At 42.2% G+C, this 22,839-nt stretch overlaps 1 protein-coding gene across 1 annotated transcript in view; it reads right to left on the bottom strand.

Moving 5' to 3' along the window:
- LOC309387749 (ADAMTS-like protein 1) overlaps nt 1-22,839 on the bottom strand; it is a 267,422-nt gene that overhangs the window by 228,556 nt on the left and 16,027 nt on the right. Inside the window, exon 2 of the mRNA XM_081944501.1 lies at nt 11,745-11,872. Within this exon, the coding sequence (XP_081800627.1) occupies nt 11,745-11,872 (128 nt within the window). The remainder of the gene's footprint in view (nt 1-11,744; nt 11,873-22,839) is intronic.

Raw genomic sequence — 22,839 nt, 5'->3', positions numbered from 1 at the left:
GTGAGTCATGTTTGGGCTTTCAGCCAACAAGATTATAGTACTGTAAACGGAGGGGGGTCGGAACAGCTTTCTAAGATACAATTAGCAAAAACACTCATTAATTAACTGGTGTGGCTTCTACCTCACTTCCTGCTAGTTTCCTAAGATGGCTACTCTTTTCTGGGCAGGATGACACCCTTCATTTCCTAAGAATACCCCTGGAACCTATGTGGAGACCAGAAACTTTTTTGGACAGACTAGGACTTTGCCTTATGTCAACATTCTATTTTTATTTTTTAAAGTCAGATGGTGTAACAACATTGGCACCCTCGGAGATGTCTACGGGATCCATTTTCTCTACCCTTTAGCAAGCCAACAGTTATAATGAATCTGTGATAATAAAAGTGCTTTGGATTTTCCAATATGAGGATAAAGCAGCAGCAAGTGAAAATCTTCAATGCATATTATTGATCAAATGGGCACCACTATTATGCTGGCACACTAATATCAATTATAGATGTATAATTAATTACACTAGGCTTTTTTCTTTATAAATAAGTATATTACAGATCTGACGTCCTGTTTTCTTTAGAATGAGTATTCTGAAAATGTACATTAGGTGCCTGATTAGTAAATATGCACATAACAGGACTTGATTCCTTTCCACAAATAGTAAAACTATGAGATAAAACTTCAATTTCTGGCAATGTGCATTATGCGATGACAGCTATTTTTAGATACAAGGTTTTTTTAAAAAAAAATCGATATAGAAAAGGGAATAATATACCATTCTCCCCAAAAATAATCAACAAAAGATGTGCTGTAATATAAAATGTATAAACTATGGCATAGCAATGAGTTATCGGATCCTGATGAAACAGATAGGCATGCTTCAATTTCATAGCACATTACACAGTGGGCAGAAGGAACTGAAGAAGCAAGTGTAACGTATATATTGCATGTATTATATATAACATCACGGTTTGGGGTTTTCAGTTGCAAAATCATTTGCCATTCAAGTCAAGGGAACTTAAATTTGAGTACTGTGAAAATGCAGAACAAATGAAGTCATGACTAATCATGTTCTTCAGCCACACTTTGCAAAGGGAATAAAACTTGACAGGGAAGGATGATGACAAAAGAAAACTGTCTCACAGGGTGCCAAGACGAAACAAAAAATATGGGTTCAAGCCTGGAGTGAAAGCCATTTTGGATTCCATAGGTTATCCTAGGGAAAAGTCATTAATCCAATATTTGCTAAACCCTAATTCTTGGAGTGCACATTAAAAACGTTAGGCCAAACGAAAGGAGGGGGTCAAATGAATGCTATGTTATAGCTGTTTAAATACAGTACAAGGGAGTTTAACCTTATTTATAAGAAGTAAAGAATAGGACAAATGAAAAATATTTGGAGACAAAATATATAGGTATGGGTTGTCCCTTATTGACCAATCAAGTTAATGGCAGTACACCAAGAATTTAAAAAGTATACATAGAAAACATAGAATAACAGAGTTGGAAGGGACCTTAGAGGTCTTCTAGTCCAAATCCCTGCCTAGGCAGGAAACCCTACACCACTTCAGACAAATGGTTATCCAACATCTTCTTAAAAACATCCAGTGTTGGAGCATTCACAACTTCTGGAGGCAAGCTGTTCCACTGATTAATTGTTCTAACTGTCAGGAAACTTATCCTTAGTTCTAAATTGCTTCTCTCCTTGATTAGTTTGCACTCATTGCTTCTTGTCCTACCTTCAGATGCTTTGGAGAATAGCTTGACTTCTTCTTTGTGGTAGCCCCTGAGATATTGGAACACCTCTACCATGTTTCCCCATGTGCCTCTTTTCATTAAACTAGACATACACAGTTCCTGCAATCATTCATCATATGTTTTAGCTTCCAGTCCCCTAATCATTTTTGTTGCTCTTCTCTGCATTCTTTCTAGAGTCTCCACATCTTGCCTGTCTGCCTGTTGGGGGCACATGTATGGTCTCAAGGGTGGGGAGGGGCCATTGCCCTCTCCCCATGGGGCTGCTGAGGCTCTAGTTGGGTCCAGGACTCACTCTCCCCTTCCAGTTTCTCCCAAGTGGGATGTGTGCCAGTGAATGTTAGAATAGAGTAACCGAGCTGAAAGGGATATTGGAGATCTTCTAGTCCAAACCCCTGCCTAGGCAGGAAAACCTACACCACTTCAGACAAATGGTTATCCAACACCTTCTTAAAAACTTCCAGTGCTGGAGCATTCACAACTTCTGGAGGCAAGTTGTTCCACTGATTAATTGTTCTAACTGTCAGGAAGTTTCTCCTTAGTTCTAGGTTGCTTCTCTCCTTGATTAGTTTTGACCCATTACTAATTACATTACTAATATAATCTCAACATACACGATTTATACAGCAAACAGCTAGTCTCCTTTGCAGGTTTAGATGTATGAATTATATAAATATATATTCATGTATCAGGGAGTCAAAAATCCATTTAGAATGGGTGCAAAGCATTCAGGTTTTTCCATCCCTTGTTGCCACCTAGTGGATGTTTGCAGCTCTGACCTAGTAGCATTGCCACACAACCATAGCTAGATGGCTGTAAATGCAGCTTAAAGTCTATCCCTTTGAATGCAAGAGTCGTTGGAATAACATAGCTAATCTCCAACCATATTTCTAATGGATGTAGATGCTAAGGCAAGCTAGTTAGAAATAAGCAAGGAACATTCTCACGCGTTTTTGAATAGAACAGGTAACACAAGGCTGATTGGAAAAATGCATTTTCAAATTTGAAAATTCTGTTAATGTAAGCTTAAGAGTTAATGCTTCCTGTCTGACCTACCTTGCATTAATCTTCCAAGTGTAAAACTATCTCTTCCCCCCCATACCTTTATATAGGTAGACCTTGACTTATGACTATAATTGAGCCTGCCAATTGCAATTATAAATCATGATGGTCACAAAGTAGATAATCACATGATCGGATGCAATTTTACGACTTTTTTTTAACAGTATGTACGTCGCAGTTGTTAAGCAAACCCTTACATCATTAAGAGGACCTATTGTTCTCTGTGGGGCATTTTTTTTCTGGAAACTGGAAGTAAATACCAGTTTCCCGAACAAACGCGGTACATTGTGATCATGTGACTGCACGGCACCACGGACAGCGGTAAATGTGGGCCAGTTGCTGAGTGCTCAAAACACGATCATTTGACCACGGAAATAAAACAAACAAAATGTTAAAAAGTTATAATATTTATGTAGTTACTTACATCTAATATTATATTAGATTACTTATATCTAAATTATATTAAAGTAACCAAAATGTCTTTACCACCCCCAAGGCGTCACAATGTTTGAGCATCCCGAATGTTTGGAAATTGAAGGTTGAAAAAATTGACACGCCCTTACGTCGGGGGAGGGCAAATGTAACTTTGGAACAGGTCATAAATTGCTTTGGGGGGAGGTATTGTAACTTTGAGCAGTCACTAAGCAAGTTGAGGACTACCTGTAGTCCAACGAATTAATAAGGGTCTCTTTTGAGATGTTTGCTCTTCTCCCCATTCCTTCTGTGGATTCAGTGCCGCTTATCTGAACATTGTCTAGTTTGTGGCCCTTCATCCTGTCTCCCAAGGTCATTCACATATATCACTTCACTTGTAGCTTGACTTTGCAATGAGAATGTACTGTATTTTTTGGACTATAAGACGCACAGGACTGTAAGACGCACCTAAATTTACAAGAGGAAAACAAGAAAAAATTGTTTCTGGCCACCATGTTGCGTTTTTGTCCTCCCTGGCCCCCAGAAGCACTTTGCAGCACTCCGCACAGCCTGTTTTCACAAAAAAATGGGCCTGGAAGGGCGAAAACGTGATGCAGGGAGGGCTTGGGAGCCAGAAAACGGGCTGTGTGGAGCACTGCAGTGCTTCTGGGGGCCAGGGAGGGTGAAAATGCGATGCACGGATGGTTCAGGAGGCCAAAAATGCCCATATTTAGTCTATAAGACACACCTAAATTTTCACCCACTTTTAGGGAGAAAATAGGTCCGTCGTATACTCCAAAAAATATGGTAGCGGCTGAGGTTGTCTATTTTTGCCCTCAGAAGAGGTTTCTGTCCTGCTCTGATGACACAACAACTAGGACAGGGGAGATAAACTCTTGCACCAAATTCTTTACTTTACTTTACTTTTATTTAGATTTTTATACCGCCCCCTCTCCCCAAAGATTCTCCAGGGATCAGTTGGATCACACACAGTAGATTTTCCAAAGAGGCAGCGGAACTGGCTGATAACAAAACAACGTTGTATCTGACCTGAATAGCTCAAGGACTGGGACTAGTAAGATCTGGCAGCTGACATTTGGAAAATAAATTACTTGCATTTATTCAGCTGCTTAGCTGTGCACTGATGTTTAGAAGGAAGGCATGTATGCTTTGCATAGCTTCAAAGCTGACACAATGAGACTGTATTCGACTGGCGCTTAATGTTCTGGAAGGCATCATACACAAATCGAAAAGGCATAATACACCGTGAAAATTCCTTTACTGGAGGAAAAATATTTATCTTTGGTTTGTGGCGTGGTCTGTTCCATAGTCTTCAATTGGTGCGCCAACTCTTCATTTATCAAACTCACAACCCCAAATCTAGCATTATTCTTTATTTCATTTGTTATAGAATTATGTGGGGTACACATAATTCTCTGTCATATGACACATGGCTGTAAAATAATAAGCTGCACAGAAAAAAAAACTCAACCGCCAACCCAAAGCACCAATAGTACTGTTTTTAAATTTTAAAGCTATCATATATTTAAGCTTATTTCTAAATCCCTAAAGTTTGGGTGGATTTCTTTGTTTTTCAGTTTTAACGGCATATTCAGCACCTCCCTCCCCCCCCCTCTCTCTCACCATTTAGAAATCCTTTACATTCATAATTCTATACAGACAAGGGGGGAAAAGTTATACAATTATTGCTGTGCTAATTCAAGGTCAGAGTTTACTATTCAAAATATATTTGTACTGGCTAACAGAATCAGCACATTGTAATCCTCTCTCTGTCTATGAATGGGCAAAAGTTCACTTTGGTTTTTTTTTTTTATTCAAAGAAAATTGGCTCAATATGCAAGTGAGTAATCTTAACTTTGTCAGACATTTCTACTTACCATGCGTGCATTTTTCACATAGCGTGCTCTTTTTCTGATGTGATCATAGATGCCAGAGGAGAAAACTAGTGCCTGAGAAATTGTGTCCAAAAATATCTATAGGTACTTTTACACGTGTCCTCTAATTATTTGTGAAATCATTTAAAGCATCATCTATTAATATTTTGTAATAACCAAAGGACTCTAAAACATCATGGCTGTTACTGCCATTATTTTGTTTTCAAAAAAACTCTTGAATCATATCCAAATAGATAGTCCTCGATTTATGACTATTTGTTGACAACCTGTTGCCCCACCCCCATGGTCACGTGATTGCAATTTGGGGTGCTTGCCAACCAGCTCACATTTACAATCAGTAAACAAAGGATTGCGACCTTTGTTGTTGATTTCTGACAAAACAAAATGCTTTTTCAGAAAAATGGGTCAACACTTATGACTGCGGATTTGCTTGTGGTGATTCACTTAGTGACTATCATAACATCTGGTTCTAAAATTGGGCCCAACTCAAATTACGAATCCAATGGCTTACAATGGAAATTCTGGTCCCAATCGTGGTCATAAGTCAAGGACTACCTAGAAGATTAGCATAGTGTCCCAAATTACAACTTGGTTGTACCCATGTACAGGAAGTTACAACCATTCATTTAGTCACCGTTCAAAGTTTCAATGGGATTAGAGCAGTGATGGCTAACCTTTTCTGGATTGAGTGCCCAAAGTGCACCTGAAGGCAGGTGAATGTGTACACATCAGTGGTGGGTTGCAGGTGGTATGCCCCAGTATGGGCGTACTGGAGCCTGCCCAGAGCACCGGATACCTTTCCGGTATGGTGTCCGGAGGGCCCACCCGAGCTCCTTACCAGTCTTTTAAGCACGGCACGTACAGCACCTAAGCGACGCTCCGCTAAGCAGCTGGAGCATCGTGGAGGCTCGCGGAGGCACTAAGATGCATGCGCACGCTGCACGCATCCATGTGGACGCCGCTGGGCCCCTTCCAACCGTACTGGTTGGAACGGGATCCGGAACCCACCACTGGTGCACGTGCACCCGAACCCCTAAAATGCAATGCAAGTGCAATCCCCTGGCCTGTGGCACGCCCCCTGCACTTGCATACATGCCTCCCCACATGCATCCCTCCCCCTGCACATGCACGGCAAAGACCCGAAGACCAGCTGGCCGGCAGGAGGCAATCGTGCAGTGCATGCGTGGTAGAGCTGAACTGAGGCGACAACTTGCATGCCCACAGAGAGGGCGCTGCGTGCCACCTCTGGCACGCGTGCCATGGGTTCACCATCACGGCACTAGAGTGACTTATGGCAGGTTTTTTTTACATATAAATCCAAACAAACAAACAAACAAACATTTAAGACTGTTACAGGATTTCCATGGTCACGTGATAAAAATTCAGACCCTTGTCCATTGGTTCAAATTTATGCCATCTCCTGGGTCACGTGATCACCTTTCATGACCTTCTGACAAGCAAACGCTGTGAGGAGGCCAGATTCACTTAACTGCCCATGTTACTAACTTGATAACTGCAGTGATTCACTTAACAACTGTGGCAAGAAAGGTGGTCAAATGGGGCAGAACTCACCATATCTGTCTCACTTAGCAACAGAAGTGTTGGGCTCAATTCAGTGGTGGGTTCTGGATCTCGTTCCAACTGGTACGGTTGGAATGGACCTGGCGTCGTCCACATGGATGCGTGCAGCGCACGCATGCGTCCTACCGCCTCCGCGATGCTTCAGCTGCTCAGCAGAGCATTGCACAGGTGCTGTATGTGCCATGCACCTGCGTGGAAGTGCCAAAGACTTAAAAGACCAGTAAGGAGCTCGGGTGGGCGGGCGGGCGCTCCGGAGCACAGTACTGGAATGGTATCTGATGCTCTGGGCAGGCTCTGGTACGCCCATACCATGCCGTACCGCCTGCAACCCACCACTGGCTCAATTGTGGTTATAAGTCAAGGACAACCTCTAATGCCAAATCAGTTTTCATTTCTGGCTGCATGGACTCAATGGAGGCTATTCTTATATAACCCCCGATGCCGCTATGACTTGATAGAATTCTTTATTGGCCAAGTGTGATTGGACACACGAAGAATTTGTTTCTGGTGCATAAGTTCTCAGTGATAAATCAAAGATATAAGTGATAAATCATGATCATAGTCATCATAAATAGATTCATCACGAATCATAAGATACAACACTTAGTGATAGTAATAGGACACTAAATAAGCAATCAAATTCATATTAAGAAACTAAATAAAACAATATAAACTGTAAAGATAGAAGCAACAAGGTTATAGTCATTAGTAGAAAAGGAGATAGGTAAGGGAAGGATGAGAAGAAGAATAGTAATAGTCTTAGTAAATAGTTTGACAGTGTTGTGGGAATTAGTTGTTTAGCAGAATGATGGCATGCAGGGGGAAAAACTATCCTTGTGGCTAGTTGTGGTGGTGTGCAATGCCCTATAATCGTGATGGTGAACCTATGTCACATGTGCTCTAAGTGGCACACAGAGCCATGTTACCTGGCACGCATGGCATGCATGGCATCGCCCATTCCTTTTCCGGGTTTCTGGTGCACATGCATGAGCCACGATCAGCTGACCTTTGTGTATGCAGCAGTGCCGGAAACTGGAAGAGTTGGTCTTCTGTTTGCCGGTGCAAGTACGCATGCCGGCCAGGTGATCGTTGCATGCGCATGCACACCAGGAGCCCCAAAAACGAACGGGTAATGCTACACGTCCCAGGCAACATGGCTCCATGCGCCACTTCAGGCATGCTAGCTGGCCGGTGCGCATGCACATGGCAGAAACCTGAAATTCATTTTCCGGCATGCACATATCCCCTGACCAGCTCCTCTTCTGGGCTGCAACCCAGATGAGCGTGCGTATGCTCCCTTTTTGGCAATGACTTAGTTCAGTTTTTGATCGTTCCATCAATCACACCACCTCAGGACTGGATTGGTGGCTCATGTTTGCTCAGAGAGATTGTTTTGGCTGCTGACCTCATCATTAGCCAGATAAGTCATAGACTCTCCGATGAGCGCTTAAGAAACTCATTTTTAATTAAAAATCAGAAGTCATATAATTAAAACCATTCAAATGATATTAAGGCAATTCCATCATTTCTTCTTTCCTTATTAATTCTGAATTACACGAGTACATTGCCTACTTGGTTAATAAAGGAAAGAATCGGTCCAGGCAGTTGGACATTCTGACTTCCTATTGTATATGCAACATTGGAATCATTTTTAAACCTCTGGCAACTATTTCCAATCTTATGTACAGAGAGAGAGAGAGAGGGAGGGAGGGAGGGAGGGAGGGAGGGAGAGAGAGAGTGAGAGAGAGTGAGAGAGAGTGAGAGAGAGTGAGAGAGAGAGAGAGAGAGAGAGAGAGAGAGAGAGAGAGAGAGAGAGAATGAATTGCAGGCTGTGAAGAGAAGACCTTCCAGCTTCTCCAAAGACCCCTCCTCCGTTCAAGCAGCCCACGTGCAGAGACAGAAAAATCATAGAAGGTATGTGAAGCAGCTTTAGAAGGCAGCAGGGATTGGAAATAGCTTCTTTGGATTTGGGAAAAGGCTAACAGAAGGAACAGATGGGAGCTATGTCTTAGCAACCTTCTTCCTTTAGGAAACCCAAGCAGACACTGAACTCTGAAGGATTTCCCCCACTTTTTCTGTTTTTCCCTTCATTCCCCTTAAACCATGATGGAGAACCTATGGTGCACGTGTCCAAAGTGACACATGGAGCCATGTTGCCTGGCATGTGCGGCGGCGCCCGTTCCTCTTCTGGGTTTCTGGCACACATGCGCACACAACGATCAGCTGGGCTTCTGTTTTCTGGCGTGAACATGCATGCCAGCCAGCTGATCAGCATGTAAATGTGCATGCCAGTAACCGGAAGACTTGCTGGCTGGTGCACATGCAAGCGCCAGAAACCAGAAGTTCATTTTCCGGTGTGCTCAAGCGCCCTGGGCAGCTCCTCTTCCTGTTTGCGGCCCAGATGAGTGTGCGTGTCCCTTTTCAGCACTCAGATCATATGATCGCCATCTGCAATCTTCTCAGGTGGCTTCTGACAAGCAAAGTCAATGGTAAAATTTGCATTCACTGATTGCATTTAATAACTGCTGTGGTTCACTTAACCGGCACAGAAAAAAAAAAAAGGTGGTGGAATTGGGTATAGTTCACTTAACAACTCCCTTGCTTAGCACTGAAAATTGTGGCCCCAGTTGTAGTTGTAAGTCGAGGTCTTGTTTGCACAAAGCTAGCAAAATGATGGTGATGGTAGGGAAGAGTAAAACCATCCTCTAGTTAAGTTCGAGTAATAGAGAGTCCATAGTCACGTACATGTTATTTTCTTTGCAACAATACAGAGTTTGTTTGTGGTGCTCCTTTTTTCAGGAGGCAAATCAAGCACCCTTATTGATTTTGAAGTTCTCTTTTTTAGAAATTAAGTAACTTCTTTTGAAATCAAGAGTGACCAGTGCTTCCCACTCTTTCTCATTAGGCTGCGTGAATTATTAATACAAGCATGCCAGCCTCATACAAAATAGATGCTTTTGTCCTTGCACATGCTTGACCATCAGCACAAGAACCATTACGCCAGTACAGCTTTTATTATTTAACGAACCGTTTCAGAATCAGGAAACCATTTTTTTTGGCTATGCAAGCCAGTGGTTAGGATCACTTGGCCAAATGCGAGGATTTTTTTTTTCATCTTCTCTACAACAACATGTTTATGGTAAGAGAAGATAGCAATAGCACTTAGACTTATGTACCGCTTTACAGCCCTCTCTAAGCGGTTTACAGAGTCGGCATCTTGCCCCCAACAAGATGTACAAGATAGGCGTATGGATAGGACATGAGAGGTATGGAAGAATGGGTTACAAACTAGGTTTAATTAGCATTAGCTGTCATTTTATTTATTTAATTTGGTCTAGACTTTACCAAACTTTGGGCATCCAGAGCAGTGGTGGGTTCTTATCAGTTTGGACTGGTTCAGCCGAACCGCTACTAGCTTGGTGGCCTGAGTCACTGGAACCAGCAGCGACCCAGGCCTGCCACACCTCCCAACTGGTTCTTCCAGCAGCGCTGTAGGTGGCGCCATCTTGGTTTTTGCTTCTGTGCATGCGCAGAGAAATTTTAGTTGTACTGCGCATGCGCGTATTGCGCGCCCCTGAGCAAACCAGCAGTAGTCTCTGTCGGAACCCACCACTGATTCAGAGATAACTCTAGGATCTGTCTGTACAAGTTTCAGTTTGGTTCTTCTCTTTTGCTCCATTAACCCACTAACTGCTGCCCAAATTTTAGGGAGGAAATATTTAACAATCATCTCAGCCCAACCCGCAGCAGCTATTCATTACTTCCTCATTTTATCCTGGCTGTGCTTTGTAAAAATGGAACTCCATAGATCGTTGAAAATATGAACTTGCAGACATTAATGGACAGATACCTGGATGAAAATACACAAATGCAATATAGGAATTCTTCGACTTGCAGCTATTCGTTTACCACTGAAAAAAGGGACAGATCTTTGGTCTTATGACTGTCGCAGCATCTCTATGCTTACATGAACTGAATCTGTGTGCTTGATAACCAGCATGCATTTACGATGGTTGCAACGTCCTGGGCAGGGGTGGGTTCCTGACGGCGTTACTACCGGTTTGGTGCACAAACAATGCTCCGCGCAGGTACGCATTTGCACCTTAAAAGGTCTGCACATGGACACAACATTAGAAAAGGGGGAAAAACTACATTTTTCCCATGAAGATTGTTCTGTGCATGTGTGGAACAGAAAATCAAGATGGCGGCCCTGAGCATAAAACCGGTTTGGGCACATGTCTGGCCGAGTTACTACCTACTCGGCTGAACCGGTCCGAACCAGTAGGAATCCACCTCCAGTCCTGGGGTCATGTGACCGCCATTTGTGACCTTCCCAACTAGCTTCCAACAAGCAAAGTTGGAGAAAGGAAGTGAATTTGCTTAATAGCCACATGATTCACTTAACAACTGTAGTAATTAGCTTTAACAACTGTGGCAAAAAAGAAGGTTGTAGAATCAGGTGTGACTGGCTTAACAACCCCACCTTATTGAGCAGTGGAAATTGGTCCCACTTGTGGTTGTAAGTCACCTATAACAGAGGTGTCAAACTTGTGGACCAGGGGCCGGATGCCTCATACACTGGCCACGCCCACCCCGTTTAGCGAAGAGGGAAAAAGTCATGATACATCATGTGATAATGACGTTGATGATGTGACGACATGACAACGAGACAACCTGAGTTTGACACCCCTGACCTATAATCTCTTTTGATATTAGATCTCCCAGCTGACAAAATATTCTAGGATGGAGAAAAAAATGGCAAGTTTCTCTCAAATTTAGCACAAGGGGAGATTATCATTTTGGATGGGAGATGATTTACGAATGCTTTGTAAAGACTTGTTTATAGCCCTGCACTTTTTTTAATGCATTATATAATTGTGGGTTAAGCCATCCAACTTGCTGGATTGGTGGCTGAAACAAACACCATCTTCTGAGTTTAAGCAAGTCCTTTTCCATTGCAAGATACATCTTACAGGATGCACGTTCCCACCCCCCACCCCAAAATATAATGTTTTAACTACTTACTTGCTGCTTAAACAGCGTCTCAAGGAGTACGAAGCGCCTCCACCACAAGTCCGGGAACATTCACTCCAGGAGCCCCAGGCATCCCAGAGACTGTCTCGGTCCTCTTCAGATCGAGCAGTTCGAGAACTCTAGAAGAGAACAAAAGACAGCATGAAGGGAAGAGAATTTGGCTCACATTCAAAATAGTGAAGACTCTGCCGAATTATTGCTGTCTACTCACTTGAAAAATATCTCACTTAACAATAGAAATTTTGGGCTCAATGGAAGTCGTAGGTCAAGGACTACCTGTATATAAGCATTTACATTCTGTATATGTTTCCATTTTTGCCCATTGTGGAATAGAGTACTAATATATAACAAAAATGCAGCACGAACATTAGGTATGTGTAAGTCCCACCTTAAAGATCAGAATCCATCTGTCTCATAGAGGCTGGAGTACCAACCTCAATACTTGAATCCTGAACTTAAGTATAGTTCTACTTACTGCAGCACAGTATTCATTTACAGGTGGTCCTCATTTAACCACTCATTCAGGGACCATTCAAACTTACAACAGTGTGGAAGTGGCAGTTATGGCTGGTACTCATACTAATGTTGCTTGCTCTTCTCCCTTGGTCACATGATCACAATCCAGTTTCTTAGCACCTGCCTCACAATTGCAACATATACCCATGATGGCGAACCTATAGCATACATGCCACAGGTGGCACACAGAGCCCTCTCTGAGGGCATACAAGCTGTCGCCCAGCTTAGCTCCACCACACATTTGCACGCGCCTCCGGACGGCCAGCTGATTTTCAGGGCTCTGCCATGCATGCAGGAGGCGCATGTGCATGCACAGGGAGGTGGGGGGGGGTCATGTGTGCATGCGTTGGGGCAGGGGGAACATGAGGGCGCAGCATCCCCTCCTGTGCCCCATTTTTGGTCCCAGGAGGCTGGCTAGGCCCAAAATGGGTTGCGGAAGGAGCACCGCAGGGGGGCAGGGCGCACCGGGGGGTGTCATGTGCACATTGCATTATGAGTGTGGGCACGCACATGCACGCTGTTGCACGTGCATGCACACTTTTGGCACACGAGGACAAATAGATTAGCCATTACTGACATTCATTATGGTCACACGATCATCATCTGTGACTTTCTTAGCTTCCTACAAACAAAGTAAATGGAGAAGCCAGCAGGAAGTCACAAATGGCAACCGCAGGCCATCCTCGCTTCATGAAATCACCTGCGTTGATTTGCTTAATGGCAGCAACTTGCATCAATTGATATAGTCCCATGACATCACAACCGGTTCGGTAGAAGAGGTTCCACAAATCTACCGTGCTGTTTAGAACCAGTTCCACCAGTGGAACTAGCCCGCTCGCTCACTCACCTCTGCCCGTCCAGGCGCCGCTCATTCGCTTGCTCCCCCTGCCTGTCCGCACATCGCCTCTAAGAGCCCTATAGAGAGCCCTCGGCTCTCTATTGCTGCCTGCCGAGGAGGTAAGTAAGCTCTTTGCTGGCGCAGTGGCTTTTGGGGCTAAGGGGTTTCCAGCCCGACAGCCCCTGCCACTTCTGGATGTCTATTGCAGTCGCGAGGAGCCGAGGAGAGCGCAGAGAAGAGCGCAAAGGTTCTCGGTGTCCCAGGAAGCGCGTGGCTTGGTTTAGCCTCCCTGGACGTCGAGGTAGCCCCAAGCGCACCGATCTTGGCGTTTTTCACATCAGGGCATGCTGCAAGAGGGATATGACCAGCAAGCCACTCCCACTTGGCCACATGGCTGGCAAGCCACTCCCATCTGGTCACATGGCTGACAAGCCACTCCTACAAAGCAGGCCACACCTATTGAAGAGGTTCTAAAAAAATTTGAAGCCCACCACTGCATAACACCTTATGATTGTGTTGTTTAGCAATGGACATTCCGATCCCAATTGCCATCCCTGACCCTAACCTGTACTTCCTGGAAATGCGATACCTGAATGAGATGCAAAATCGAGCACAGCTATGGCAGTGACTTTTGTCAGCCTACTTTTCTGCTTCCTCAAGGGCAGAAACTAAACGCATCGGGGTAACTGTGGAAAAGAGCCATTAAACAAGCAAACGTTTGTTTGTGTATGTTTTATTTAACCAGGAAAAATAAAAGGGGGTTTGGAAGCTCAGAGATGCAAATGCCAGGCACCGTGTCTTGCATTTCAGAGGTCGGTGTTGGGCACTAGGCCAGCAACTGTACTAAAATAATCTTGACTGCTGTGAAAAGATTTCCTCTACTCCAGCTAAGCACCTTCCCCCCCCCTTCTAAACATTAGTTCATGGGATCTGATTTGAACTATTTTGCTAAAACTCTTCCAAAAAGGGGGAGAAACCCCCTTTTCGGCTGTAATCTTTAAAAAATAGACGTAAACACATAAATAAGAAACAGAAGCATGTCTACAAAATGCATTGAGCGACAAGCGGTGAGGATCACAGGTAAAGAAAGGACAAAGATGACCGAGAGGAAACATCGGAATTGCTTCTTCTGAAAGCGGACAGTACCAGGCACAATAGCCAGCGACTGATTTGGTAATTCCAGGGTTCTCCATGTACTTACACCAGGGCTTTAAGCAAAACTGTGACATACAAATTGCGACTATTGAGTTAAGAAAACTTGTTCTCAAAATGCATGAAGTTTGGCCAAAGACTTCGGTGTTGAATGTAGTTATTCACAAGCGAGAGAAGGTGGGGCAGAGAAAAGTGGGGGGAAAGGGGGTCTGCAGACTGGCACCATGAACGGTTTTGTATAATCTGTTCAGGAAAGCCTTTGAACTTATCAGGGAGCCAGATCCAAACCTTCAACATCTACCAACAACTGGGCACCGTGCCTGGGGCCCACTCTCTTTAATGTCCTTTATCACATAAGACCCACCAATGTAGCTGTTGAGAGTCATTAACATTAGGGTTGACAGTTGTTGGTAACACGAATGAAGGAATCAAAAGTTTATTTATTAGTCAAGCTAAGGGAATGCAAAAATATAGGCTACTGCTTTTTTGCCCCCTTTTAAAATCTAACGACATTTAGTTACAAACACCTGTGTGATCCAGCAGAATGACATTTTCCCATAGGTGAACATGATGAATGGCTTGTCTGGCTCAAAAACAGCCATCCACTATTTGTTCTGAGCTGATGGCATCATCTTCAAACTACAGTGAGATGCAGCCTGCCAGCCCACAGTTGTTGTAGGCTTGTTTACAAAGATCCCTCAGGTTAGGTGGACCCAGTACACATTTAGCTTAAAAACAGATTTAATATACAGTCAGGCTTCTCAGGAAAGTCAGCAGCTATACATTTATATTTGAAAATTATTTATTCTTCAGGAGTTTAAAGCAGGGGCGTCAGACTCGCATCGTCACGGCAGTGTCACGTGACATAGCGTGACTTCCCCCCCCTTTGCTAAACCAGGCGTGAGCGTGGCCAGCGCATGATGCATCCGGCCCGCAGGCCGCAAGTTTGACAGCCCTGGTTTAAAGCAACATATATAGCCTTCCATCAGGGGTGGGTTGATGCCGGCATCACTGCCGGTTCGGTGTGCACGCAATTTCGCTCCGTGCGTGTGTGCAGTTGCCCCAAAATAGTTGCATGCGCAGAACCTTTAAAAAAAAGGGGGGGAAACATGCCGCCCCGAACAGAGAACCGGTCGGAGGCGTGGCAGGCCTGGGTTGCTGCCGGTTCCGGCGACCCAGGTGAGAAAACCACTACCAGTTCAGCCAAATCGGTCCCAACCGGTAGGCACCCACCTCTGCCTTCCCTCCAGAGGTGGTATTCAGCCAGTTCAGACCGGTTCGCCTGAACTGGTAGCGCCAAACTGTGAGTGGGCTCGCCCATCCACCCTGGCTCCAAAACGTCCTATGTAGCCTCGTTTTCAATGCCACGCATATGCATGTGTGAACAAAGTGCATACGTGGAAGGCCACGCACATGTGCAGGTGTGCGCATGCAACACGAGCATACTCTCATGCATGCTCATAGTTGTGGATTGGTAATAAACCTAAGTGAATCCCACTGCTCCTTCCATCTCATTTTTTCCCCATGAAAACCATCCTATAAGATTTTTTTGAAGTGGAAAATAGCAACAACCACACCGTATCTAGTCATGAATAAGCCTAAGCACTTTTTGAAGTATGGTTTTCTATCCCTGCTCCATCCATTTGGATTTTTGGAACCATAAAATATATCCGAGAACCTGCCAACGGCTGTTGAGGAAGAAGCTGTTGTTTGTCTTTGGTTAGCAAGCTCACTGGCCTGATATAGTGATGATACATCAAAGGTTTAAAGAGCCATTTTTTTTTGCGCAGATAGCATTTTGTTTCCAGCATACATGAATATTCTTATGCTGCTTCAACGGGCATGAGGCCGAGGGGAAAGTTATTGGATTTTTTCCCCCCAAAATCACCCAAGGAGGATTTACATGGCATGTTACATGAAGAATGCAGGATGTTGAAAATAAATAGTAATGCGCACAATGGTTTTTTGCATTCAACATTTGAAGTTTGAAGAACTGTGTTTATAGAGTTTGAAACAGGTGTTCTGCAAATGGTTCCAAATCAAAACATTCCTGTTCCAAACTTGAAACACCTGATACAGATTCAAAACAGAAGTTTCTACCCAGCATTGTGTTGAGCATTGGAATAAGGTCTAAGCAACCCATTTCAAATCTGAAACAACTTTTCAAACTCAAAAGGGATGTTTTGAATTCTACATGTTTTATTTCATCTACATATATAAAAGTGTGTGTGTGTGTGTGTGTGTGTGTGTGTGTGTGTTCCTTCCAGCATAACTGTGGAACACCTCGAGCAATTTTAACCCAACTTGGTACACAGCTGACTTACTCTTTGGAAAAAAAATACTGTGAGGGTAAGACACCCTAACACCCCTCAGGGTGTGTGTTCTGTTAAGATACAGCCTGTTGTGCCTTAAAATGGCTTCTGCTGTACTGCTGTAAATTGGCTTCTACTGTACAGCACAGTGGAGTTGCCATGGTAACTGCTTCACCTCCCTCTGGTAAAGAGGAAAATCCAACATTAGAAAATACGTTTGGCCGGACATTTTCCCCCTATAAATAAATATTCGGGAAACGCCAGGTTATCAGCTAGTTTTTATATATTTATTAACTTTTTTTATGCCACCCATCTCCCATATAAAGTTTTACATACCTCTAATCCTCCATTTTGGATTCTTCTTTGAAATTTTACCTGCCTGTAGGTCTTACTTTCCTCATACCAGCTACTGATCTGCCATTAAATTACAGCTGGATGTAAACTGATATTGCTATCCAAACAGGTGATTCAGAAATTAAGGAGCATGTCGACTTTATCTAATCGTTCTCTACTAACTGAATATTGGAAATAAGGGAAATTGATAGGTGTATATGAAGTAATGCTGCTAAACATTTATCTTGCATTATTTTCAATAATCATTGCAAGAAGTGAACCAAAACAATCTACATATAAACCCACTTACTGAAGTAGTGGTCTATTATTGGAAGTGTCATATTGACAAAATAGATTTAAAAAACCAGACTGTGCCCCAAAATACCTTTATGGACCTCAAGAAGCATTTTATGGAAACGAAACAACAGATAAAGATAAATGGTTAATTTATCAAGAGTTGTTAGAATAAGAGTAGGGGAAATATAAGAAAAAATCAAAAGAACAACTGGTTGCAGGGGGATTTAATTTTCAATGGTTTTTCCTATGTACAATTAAGAGAAAGATTTAAGAAAGATAATAGGACATCTGGAATTAAGCAGCAGGAGATAAAATTCAAAGTTGTACAATGTACAAATGATGACTATGTAGTGGTTAAAATATATACATTTTATTGAAATTTGAAACAGAAGAACAAATGAAAGACTGTATAATAACATAAGCTAAGAATTTTGGACATAACACATATTGATGGCACAGTGAGAAAATATGTAGTTAAAGGACTGAAACTTATATTGTGTTATAACTTAAAAGAGAATTTTTATAAGATGATGTACCATTGGTATAAGACTCCAGAAAAATTATCTATAAATTATTAAATGTACTTCAGACCTCAATTAGAAAACAGCCCCAGAAGAGTTGAGTCACTTCTAGGCAAGATAGGCAACATAAATAAACTTTATGTTGGAAATGGGATGAGTCATTTTATCATGCCCGGCATACTTGTAAAAAAGCCAGAAAATGTTGGATTCAAATTCACAAAATGATACAAAGAATTTTTTTAAAAAGACAACTTATTATTTTCAACTTAAAATTTAAAAAAAAAAACAGAAAATTTCAAAAATACATGGTCTCCTCTCTCTCTCTCTCTCTCTCTCTCTCTCTCTCTCTCTCTCTCTCTCTCTTTCTCTCACATACATACATACATACATACATACATACATACATACATACATACACAGAGATTCTTCAGCAGCTGCAAACCCTTGGATAGCTGTACAATTTCACCAAGCTTTGAAGAACAGAATGGAGTGGTATATGATGTATAGCTTCCACTTAGTCATTTATGTTTCTTTTAAATAGAATTATTCTGAAGGAAAGATGGAGGCATAATCTCTATATGTGTATCCCTGCATGTAATCTGTATTTTGAACATTTTATTTATTTATTTATATTTCATATACTTTAAGCGCCCATCTCCTCTCAAGAGAGGAACTCTTCTGATGCCTTCTGCTGTTTTCTACTCCACTTTCCATCCACTTTACAGTGGATGGAAATTTACAGTTGGCATGGTTTGCTTATATGAAACCACTCTCTAATGGTGTGCTAACTTTTCATCCCTGCAACCCCACACGTTTTCCATCGATGGAAATGCACGGTTTTCCAATTTCCTACATTTTCGTTTTTAAATGCGCAGCACTGTAAGAGAGGAATAAATGGCTTGCAAATCATGCCGTAGTAAACCACATGGTACATCAGAAGGAAATACTGTGGGCAGATTAAATTAAACAGTACAAGGCTGTTACGGCTCAGCAAAGAAGTTTTTAAAAACTTTGCTGTTCTGAGCACGAAGAGGAGCGAAAATAAAGGTTTCCCATACGAGCAGTTAACTTAGTATACTACACCATCCCTCCTCAATTGATAGAGCTCTGTGAAACAAGTTTGCTTTAAGGGTACAATCAATCTACTCGGAAGAGCTACTGTGGCCAATGGATTCTACGGAGGTCAAAAATGCATCTGAAACAGATGTAGGAGCTTTCCCTCCCCCTGCCAAAGCATTTCTAAAGACCCGTTTCTAATTTAAATGGATAACAGGATCTCAGTTTAACCACTGTAACATGCAACATTGCATTGTTTGGCTTTGATCCAAGAGTCAGGGTGAAAACCCCCTAAAGAATGAATTAATCCATGCTACCCAAACGTATCAGATCCAATGCACATATTGTTATGCTCATTAGACACACTGAATTAAATTCTCTCTTATCTTTATTAAAACGCCACATGACTTAATTTTGAATCAATCCCATAATCGGTAGGATAAAGGCAATAATTAAAAGAAAGCCAGATAACAGATCAAATTTTGACTTTAGCCGGCGCCAACAACTGAACAAGATCACCCAAGCAGAGGCATTTTTATCACCATGCATGTTTGATTCGAGAGTTGGATGCTAGTATTTCAGACTTCGGCAACTGGCACATTTCGTCATCATTCTTTAAATCTGCAAATTGTGTGTATGTGTGTACATGTGGAAGAGAAAGTGTGTGATGGGGGTTGTCCGGCTTATGATAAGGACATCTTCAAATCAGGTAAGGTCCTACAATACTCTTAAGTCAGGGTGTCAAACTCAATTCCATTGAGGGCCACATCAGGGTTGTGTTTGACCTTGGGGGGGGGGCGGGATGGGCGTGGACAGCTTGACCTCATGTTGAGGGCGCCTGTGGTTGCTGGAATGCTGTTCCAGAAAAAACAGGCTCGTGAGCTCCATTTTTGGCCACGACGGCCTTTTGCAATCCTCTGCCAAAGAAAACGGAGCTTGGGAGGGCTGCATGTGGCCCTCCCGAACTGTTTTCGCTGACAGAAGCACTGCAGGCCAGTCCTTTGCTGTTTCCAGGGTGGCCCTGCAGGCCAGATCTAAGGACCCGTGGGCCAAATGTGGCCCATAGGGCTTGAGTTTGACACAGGGATGGGTTCCAGCTGTTGCCACTTCCGGTTCGCTCAGGGACACATTGCGCGCATGCTTGATGCATGCTATGCACGCACGCACAGTACTGAAAAAATGCTTCTGCATGTGCGCAGAAGCAAAAAACAAGATAGAATTGGTTTGAGGGCGTGGAAGGCTGAGTTACTACCTACTCGGCTGAACCGGTCTGAACCGATAGGAACCCACCTCTGGTTTGATACCCCAGCAGCTAAATCAGATACATCTACAGTTTTTACCTTATCCCAAACGCCAAGCCTAAGAGCAACTTGATTATAACAAAGTATCCAACGTTCTGGAAATAAAATTTCACACCCATCCAGGATAAAGCCACGTGCCAGTTCTTTCTACTCCCAAATTCATTATAATTGTTCTCTAAGAAACATATGATCTGCATCTGGAATAGGCTCTAAGTTTTCTTTGAACAAGTCGAATAAACATAATTCAATTCAGGCCATGTTTAAATGTTAAGGGTAAAGTGATTTTCTCTCCTCTGTTGAAACAACTACCAATGCCTTAAAGGCCATTTAAAAGATTAGAGGAGAATGTATTTGTTTACTGAGCACCATTCTCATATGTATAAACAGCCAACCTGTCCAATCCCTTTTTCACTGCCTGTTTTTGTTTATTGCTGAATTAACACTTTTCAAGATTTAAAGTAGTAAAAACATGTTAGGAGAGAAAACGTAAAAAGACTTCAAGAAGCAACATACAAATTCTGCCAGGATAGTTACTGTGAAAAGCAGGTCTTCACAATGTGAATTCATATCTGGAGTGAAGACCAAAAATCAGTACAACTTTCGACAAAAGATAGTAACATCATAAAACACATCAAAGAGTTACTAAAACGCATGGTAATCTATAACTAGGGGTCAGAGTACATTTCCATGTTGACGCTTTCAAAATTTAATCCATATCCCCCTTATGGCAATTGCCACTGAATAAAATATGGCAACCCTTCTTGTTATTTTTGTTCACAGATGATTAGCAGAAAAAAATAATCATCATCCAACTAATTCTATTCTATTCTATTCCATTCCATTCCACTCCACTCCAATCTATTGTCTATCTCCCTCAAGGGCATCATTGAACAGGAATGCTAGGTTTGGTGCATTGAGGAATACAACAAAATGATGAAACTGATGTAATCAGGTAAGATTAAAGGTCTATGGAACATTATTAGATCTCTCCCTCCATACCAATAGATGGCAAATCTAGCCAATGAAAATACTCTTTGCAAAGTGGACAACATATAGGTAAACTGCTTGGTGCTAGAGCAGTGTTTCTCAACCTTGGTGACTTTAAGTCCTGTGGTCCACAGGACTTAAAGTCACCAAGATTGAGAAACACTGTGCTAGAGCCCTGAATCACTGTCTCAAAACTCTTGTTGGAACAAGAACTTTTCTTGACTTTTCTTTCTACATGAAACAGCTAAGGCAGGTAACTAAGAAATGCCAACCTATCTATAGCAAATGAAACACCATGCAAACATGGCAATAGAATTGACATGCCTTTTTAAAAGCCATATTCTAAAGTTTATTCCCTGATCATGTATTTGAAAACTACTGAATCTATCTCATACGCTATAAGAGAATTCTCAAGTTTTTGTTATGCAGACTTACATGGAACAAGAACAGTCAAGGACACAGATTGGATTCAGAAAATGCAGAGGAACCCAAGAACGTATGTTTAATATCAAATGGATAATGAAAAAAGCAAGCTAGTCTCTAAATCTGTTTATTTTTGCTTTCTTGATTGTACTAAAGTTTTTGACTGTGTAGACTAGGGATCGTCTAGTCTAGGAAACCTTGGCAACTTTAAGACTTTGGGACTTCAATTCCCAGAATTCCTCCGACAGCCATTCTGGCTGGGATATTCTGGCAGTTAAAGTCCACAAAGTTGCTAAAAGTTGCTAAAACCCCTGGTTTAGACCATAACAAATTAAGGACTTCACTTAAAAGCATGAGTATTAGGCCACTCCATCTGCTTATTGAAGAACATGTATGATATCAAAAATCAATAGTTAAAACTGAATATGGAATTTCTAAATGGCTCAAAATAAGGTATTATTGATAACTCAGCAAGTCATGATTTGTTTTGCTGCTTACCCCATTACATACATGCACATATATTAGTTCTCTTATTTTTGAGTGTTTTCAATTCAGCCTTAATTCCAGGCAACTTAATGGATCTGATGCTGTTTTCTTGGCAAGATTTTCAGAAGTGGCTTGCAACTGCTTCTTCCTAGGGTTGAGAGATTGTGACTGCACTCCAAAGCCATCCTGCTGGCTTTCCTGCCTGAAAGAAAGCTAGAATTCTAATCTCTCCACTCCTGGTCCAGTACCTTAACCACATGATCAAACTATCTCTCACACTCATAATTTCTTATTAATAAGCCAGCAATGGTAAAATAATGAGTCAAACTACTCCAGTTCTATTCTCCATTTTTTGATTTACCTGGGTATTTTGATATTCAATATTCATGAAAAGGCAAGAATGGGAAACTACCGATACTATATTTCATTAAATTCAAAGCATCACTCATAAGAACTCCTTCCCTGCTCAAGCAGTACAGCTGTGACGATAGCTTTTCCACATTGCTTGAAATCTGTCCTATCCTTATATTGTACTTTAGTTTTCTGATATGCAGTTAATAGCAATAGCGCTTAGACTTATATACTGCTTCACAGTGCTTTACAGCCCTCTCTAAGCAGTTTACAGAGTCAGCATATTGCTCCCGACAATCTGGGTTCTCATTTTACCGACCTTGGAAAGATGGAAGGCTGAGTCAACCTTGAGCCAGGTGAGATTTGAACTGCCAAATTACAGGTAGCCGGCAGTCAGCAGAGGTAGCCTGCAGTACTGAATTCTAACCATTATGCCACTACAGCTCTTAACCTTTTCTTGACACTTTTAATATTATTCCATATAGCTAGATTTAACAAAAGAGGGCATATCAC

This window comes from Natrix helvetica, assembly GCF_964273705.1.
Source record: "Natrix helvetica genome assembly, chromosome: 2".
NCBI classification, from domain to species: domain Eukaryota; kingdom Metazoa; phylum Chordata; class Lepidosauria; order Squamata; family Natricidae; genus Natrix; species Natrix helvetica.
This window is presented reverse-complemented; position numbering and strand designations above follow the sequence as displayed.